We start from the raw sequence: 6,530 nt of genomic DNA on the forward strand, positions 1-6,530 counted from the left end.
AATGCCATAGAAATGTCTTTAAAATTAACCAGCCCTGGTGAGGTTTGATCTCTGAAAGCAACGAGTCAAAGGCGATACAGTTCCTGACTTCTATGAACAAAGAGCCTGGAAATAAAATGACAGAAATCTGGATTAAACTGACAGTAACAAACACATTAATTATAATAATTAATAATGTATTATGATAGTACCAAGGAGCCCCATTGCTCTAGATATTGTAACATACACACAGTAAATGATAGTCCCTGCCCCGGGCCATTTTACAATCTAGACAGGACAGACAAGGGGTAGGAGACAGGACCTATTATCCCCATTTTACAGATTGGAAACTGAGGCACGGACAGATAAATGACCTGTCCAAGGTCACACAGAAATTCTGTGGCAGAGCTAAGACGTGAACCCAGGTATCTTGAATATGACACGTTGAAAAACAGGATTCATTTTTCACAAACAGTTTCATGCAAAATGTGTTTGCAGTGTTATTGTAGCCATGTTGGTGGGTGAGGTCATCGCTTTTATTGGACCAACATCTGTTGGTGAGAGAGACGAGCTTTTGAGCTTACACAGAGCGGAAGAAGAGCTCTGTGTAAACTTGAAAGCTTGTCTCTCTCACCAACAGAAGTTGGTCCAATAAAAGATATTACCTCATGCAAATTTATTTTTTTAAACTCAACATTTTAAAAACTGGGTCCCAGTCCAGGGCTTTAATTATGAGACCATCTTTACTCTGACATGCCTCAAATGTTACATATGTTCACAATCCACACAAATGCAGGACAATGAAAGTCACTTGTATTGTTATTCATTCCCTATGGGCCCAACTTTCAGTGGTGTAGGATCAGGCCGTAGGGATGACATCCTGGCTTCCCTGAAGTCACTGGGAATGTTGCCATTGATTTGGATGAGGCCAGGATTTCACCGTAGGTTCCTTTGGTGGGACCATTTGGTGGTACCTAACACACACTGCACAGAAAACCGGTAAAATGGCCAATGGATTCTACACTTTTTAGTACAAAGAAGTTTACTTTTGATGGGATTACAGCTAATTAAAATTTAAAATTCAAATTAACTATCTAAAAGGTCATCTTGAAAATCCGTAGGCATCTGGTATTTATCAGCTGACACACAACTAAAGATAAATCCAGGAAAGCATGCCACCTTTCCAAGTGTCATGTTTCAGTCAATCCCGTACTGAAAGCAGGAATGAGGCAATGAGCAATTAGCACCGCCTGGGGAAAGTGATAATGCGTAATAAAAACTTGCTGCTCAAATCGATTTTTTTAAATATAAATTTCTAATCTCTTGAAGGGATTGCTTCTTTAACCCTACAGCGCGTATGGAAGGCGTGCTCCATAATCTTCCTGCTCTCAGACACACACCAAACTTTGTGAAAGCCTCTTAAACGACTCTTTATTTACTTGCAATCAAAGCTGTCTAGGTCAAAATACACCGCAGGGGGATGAACTCAAGTTCGCATCATAATTATTCTAAAATCTACATGTAATGTATGACTAAATTAGCCCTATTTTATGACAGTCACCTGATCCAATCCTAGCCACATGTCACGGATTACAGATTTGTGCTGTTAGTTCTTTACCAGCAGGCAACGATTTAACTGTGCCAAAAAGCATCCCTGCGATCATCTAGACAGGATACGACGGGAATGTACGCATACAAGCCCGTTGCGTTTCACATTTAGAGCTAGGCAAACAAAAAGTTCCCAGCCCGAGAATTGAAAGTTGGGGCTCACTGCTTGATCCCGGTGCGAATGACTGTAATGGCAAAACATTCTTGCTTAAAAATCAGGAGCGTGTCAACATCCCTTGTGTAATATAAAGACTCGGGCGAAGTCCCTGCTTCGCTGTTGGAAAATAGGGGGTAGTTTCGCAGCGAAGCAATGACCAGTCCTCAGGACGACGGAAAGGAATCACCACTCCTCCCTGCTACGGGAAACCGCGCGTTGGTTAGGAAACCGCTCCCGGGGAAAGTGACTTTCGGGTCGCTGCCTCCTGGGCTTGCAGCACGTTGTGTTGCAGTTAAAGAAGCTCTGGTTGGCGTCCTGGTCTCGGGGTGCGGGGGGGGGGAGGGAGATACTTTCCAGCCATGATGAGAGCACATTTCCCTGCCAGAGATGATCTCTCCCTCCCCCTCTCCAGCACAGCCCGGCCAGGAGCTGGTGTTGCGTGCCAGGCCGGGGAGCGCCCCGCAGCACCTTCTCCTCCCCCCGCAAGCCCAGCCACTGCAGCAGCGTGGGACAGCGAGCGGACGATCTCGCGGCACATGGCCGAAGCAGCGGGCGGCGGGGCAGCTGCCGCCCGGAGCAGAATGCGGGCAGGCCGGGGAGGGGGGCAGCGCTGCAGCCGCCGCCGCCTGGGGGCTGGCAGCGTCAGGGGCCGGAGCCGGGAGCGCGGCTGGGGCTATTGTGTGCACTAGACAGGCAGGGGGAGACACACACACACACACACACACGCTCGCTCAGAGGGAAAGTATCGCGAGAGCGGCTGGCTAACAACCTGCTTCACAACACAAGAGCGCTGCTAGGCTGCCAGCAACAGAGCCCGGGGCTCCTGTCCGCCTCCGGCTGTACGGTCCCCGGCGCCACCAGCCACATCTGGGGCGGCTGGAGGGGGGGCAGCCCCGCACGTGCGGCCGCGGCCCGGGGGCCGGACGCTGAGCCGCCAGCAAGACAGGCTGGTAAGTAGCCAGCAGCGGTGCCTTCCCTGCCCCCCTTCCCCGGCTGGGCTGCACCCCCCTGTGCCTGGGGGCACCCTCCTGCCCAGCCCCTTGTGGGGGCCAGCTCTGTCCTCTCCAGTGCATTTGACCCCCCCACACACACACACACCCCTCCCCCGAGCCTGCCCACAAAGGGAAAGTCCAGGCAATAGTCCCATAAAGTTCTGGGGGGTTGGGATTGCCGCAGCTAAACGAGCCCGATCGGAGCCTCCTCTCCCCGGTAAAGTTTGCGAGCTGCGCTGGAGCCGGGAACTTCTCCCAGCAAAGGTCAAACGGGCTCCCTTGTCCCTCTGCGCGGCTGCAGCCGCAGCGGTGGGATTGTTATTAAGCAACTTTCCCAGTATTATTCTTTGGGGGAGAGGCAGAGCCAGGGGAGGGCTCGGTTTAAGTTTATGGGATTTAATAGATGGCTATAAATGGGGTTGCTGGAACTTTAAAAGGCAGCAAGCTGTGGTTGGCTGGTAGCTAGATTTGGAGTAACATATGGCATTAAAAGGAGCACAGCTGGAGGTAGCATTTCCATCGCAGTGAAGTCAGAGCAGCTGACTCTCCAGCTTGCAGTGTAATTAGCAAACCGAGCACTCCCTCCCTCACTCGCACACTCTCCTCTCTCGCACACGCACTCACCCGCCTGCTATTCTTCCGCTACTGCCGAGCAGCACCATCGCCGCCTTCGCCCGGGGTGCCCTCTCCCACCGCAAACTTGGGCGCCTCCAGGAGGGGCTTTTTTCCCCCATGCACCCCTCAGTCCCTGCGTGGCAGCCGGGTAAGGTGAGCCGCCTTGTTGGATCTCCCTGCTTGGAGCTGTTGCCGCAGGTAGTTGGACTTGTAGCCTCACCGCATTTCTCTCGAATTATTGGTTTGCTTTTAATAACTTTTAGGGCAGTAAACTTTGGGTGTGTGCGGGCTTGATTCATAGGACCTTTCTCCTCCCACCACATCCTCCCCCCAAATCCGTGAAGTGTTCAAGCTCCTTTACTAGTCCAAGCAATGAATGAGTGATCTATTATTTAATGTAAAATGATTGCGCATAAAGTTAAGTGTGGGGGTGGATTGATTTGTTTGTTTCATTAAAAGAACAAAACTGATGCCCGGAGTTAGACATTTCCAGGAATGCATAAACTGCTGGGTTGTCTCCCCCTCTTCTCCCCCCCACCCCCAGTTTGTTAGTGAAAGAGACAAAGGTTGGAGGTGCTGTTTCTTTAGAAGCTTTTGTTTACTTACAATCAAGTTTTTCCTGTTTGGAGCAGGTGTTGAAGGATGAGAAGCATGTTGGCTTTCTTTGTTTTAAATAAAACTATTCTAGACAAGGAACAGTAAACGTTATCTCCAAGGCTGTTTCTTTGGCTTGTATTACCCAAAAGCCAATCTGTTTGTTACAGCTGCTAGGAGGCTTTAGTTTACAGTAGCATTCAAGTTTTTCCTGTTTTGAACAGGTTATGAAGGAAGAATGGAGTTTCCAGACCATAGCCGCCAGTTGCTGCAGTGTCTGAGTCAGCAGCGTCACCAGGGCTTCCTGTGTGACTGTACTGTTTTAGTTGGAGAAGCTCAGTTCAGAGCCCACAGAGCTGTTCTTGCTTCTTGCAGCATGTACTTCCATCTTTTCTACAGGGACCAGTTAGACAAAAGGGATATTGTGCATCTGAACAGTGACATTGTCACAGCCCCAGCCTTCAGTCTGCTGCTTGAATTCATGTACGAAGGAAAGCTGGAGTTTAACAGTCTTCCAGTTGAAGATGTGCTCGCTGCAGCGAGCTACCTTCACATGTATGACATTGTGAAAGTCTGCAAGGGCAAGTTGAAAGATAAAGAATTGTGTTTGGAAGAAAAGATGAATGATGATGTGGCAAATTTGGAAAAAGAGGAGCATTTTTTAGACACGGGAGTGCCCCTGGTACACGAGTTTGACCCGGGACACAAACAAAAATTCACTGTCGCAGAATATGATAGATCAACGAATAAAGATAGGATCAGTGGTCACCCTGGCTGGTCCTCTGATCTTATAAGTGTCAGCTCTGTGTCTGCAGAGGCAGAATCGTGCACCACAGCAGCTGGAAAAACAAAGGCGACTGTCAATAGTTCTGCAGGATCTTTGTCCCAAAGGTCTGTTAACCATACCCCGGCTTCAAATGATGTGGACTGTGCTCTGGATTTGTCTTTCAAGCCTGTGTCTGGGAGAGATTCCTTACACCCCTCCTACGTCTTTGGACAGCTGGCTTCCGACAGCCAGCAGCAGGGTACTGAGCCACTTGTTAAAGATGAACAAGACTTGCTGTCAGATCAGGAGGACAGTGAAGCAAGGAGTCCAGAGAGTCAGCATTTTGGGAATTCAGCCAAAAGCCTAGTGACAGGGTTAGGACACATGTTCACAGGAAATGGCAATTCTCATGCAAGAGAAGATGATATAGATCAAGACCGAGATGAGAGTGAAGATGACATGGATTCATCAGATATCTCCTCCTCTGGTGTGCTTGTGCCTCCTGGGCATATCTGCATTTGCCCCCTTTGTAGCAAAGTTTTTCCAAGCCCACACATCCTGCAACTGCACCTGAGCTCTCACTTCAGAGATAAAGATGGCTCAAGGACCAGGTTGTCACCTGATGGTTCGGTGCCCACCTGTACGCTTTGTGGGAAGACTTTTTCTTGCATGTACACCTTAAAGAGACACGAAAGGACTCACTCCGGTGAAAAGCCTTACACCTGTGCCCAGTGTGGAAAGAGCTTCCAGTATTCGCACAATCTCAGCCGTCACGCAGTAGTGCATACCAGAGAGAAACCCCATGGCTGCAAATGGTGTGAAAGACGATTTACACAATCCGGTGACTTATACAGACACATCCGTAAATTTCATTGTGGCCTCGTAAAGTCCTTGGTGGTTTGAGACAAGCTGTTGTTGTTGTTGTTGTTGTTGCTAATGTAATGTGTGGGGTTTTTAAGGCAGCATCTGATTTTCTTTTTTTACTGATATCCACATCAGTTAATGATGTTGAAAGATGCTTAAGTATACACTTCAATGGCCTTTTTGCCACAGCCGCCTTTTTTTCCCCTGTTCCCCTCCCTCCTTCCGCCCCCCCCCCCCCCCCCGGTTGTCTGTTGCGCACCCATGTTACATTATTTCCAAGTTAGTAGAGTGAAAATGATTTTAAGTACTTCTTCAATGATTTGGGCTTCTATTTTTCATGCTGGAAGTACTTGCTTTGTGTTCACCCCCTCCCCATTTTAAAAAAGATTGATAACAGAATTGGAGAAATACTCCAAGATTTAATTAAGTCCCCTAAATGCTATCTGTGTATTTCATGACAACACAAGAGCTGAACTATAGCTTATTTGATGCGTCTGAGGGAATCTGCTCACTTAACTCCATGTGTCTCAAGATGAGACCTACAGCCTTTTCAAGAAGTAGGCTTAAATTGGCCCAGTTTTTTTAAAGAGGTTTGAGAATTCCTTGAATTGTACTTGCATATCTGGTACAGTTTGGCTTTTGATTTTTACTACTGTATCAGAGTAGTTTTGCAATCAATCCTAAAATCTGAATGAAAAGCCTTGCATACAGACTTGGCATACTCAGAAGGAAAGTTTTAAATTTCTTTCTCCCCATCCCTCCTCCAAGGACTATTATTTGTTGAATAGCACTGAGCTGCTTTTGAATTTTAAAAACTGGGTAGAAACACGTTTCTATCTGCACTATATTCACTCCTTAGCTGTTGAAGGATTCGCACTAGAGTAAACATGTAAACTCATGTGATATAGGAACACATTTCCATCCCTGTCTCGACAAACAAACCACAGGGACCAAT

At 47.8% G+C, this 6,530-nt stretch overlaps 1 protein-coding gene across 2 annotated transcripts; it reads left to right on the forward strand.

The window, feature by feature from the left end:
• The first annotated feature begins 2,525 nt into the window (after window positions 1–2,525).
• ZBTB42 (zinc finger and BTB domain containing 42) lies at window positions 2,526–5,789 on the forward strand. 2 transcript variants are annotated; one of them, XM_054028622.1, is made up of 2 exons: window positions 2,526–2,694; window positions 4,170–5,789. In XM_054028622.1, exon 2 carries the CDS (start codon window positions 4,184–4,186, stop codon window positions 5,612–5,614), a length of 1,431 nt encoding a protein of 476 aa, XP_053884597.1. In that variant the 5' UTR covers window positions 2,526–2,694; window positions 4,170–4,183; the 3' UTR covers window positions 5,615–5,789. The 2 variants fall into 2 exon arrangements, with proteins under 2 accessions (XP_053884597.1, XP_053884596.1); XM_054028621.1 differs by lacking the exon at window positions 2,526–2,694 and adding an exon at window positions 3,350–3,549.
• The last annotated feature ends 741 nt before the right edge of the window (window positions 5,790–6,530 follow it).

This window comes from Malaclemys terrapin, chromosome 4 (genome assembly GCF_027887155.1).
Source record: "Malaclemys terrapin pileata isolate rMalTer1 chromosome 4, rMalTer1.hap1, whole genome shotgun sequence".
NCBI classification, from domain to species: Eukaryota; Metazoa; Chordata; order Testudines; family Emydidae; genus Malaclemys; species Malaclemys terrapin.

Coding starts and splice junctions, on each gene's coding strand:
- ZBTB42 (XM_054028622.1), top strand. CDS start 4,184: ATGGAGTTTCCAGACCATAGCCGCCAGTTGCTGCAGTGTCTGAGTCAG.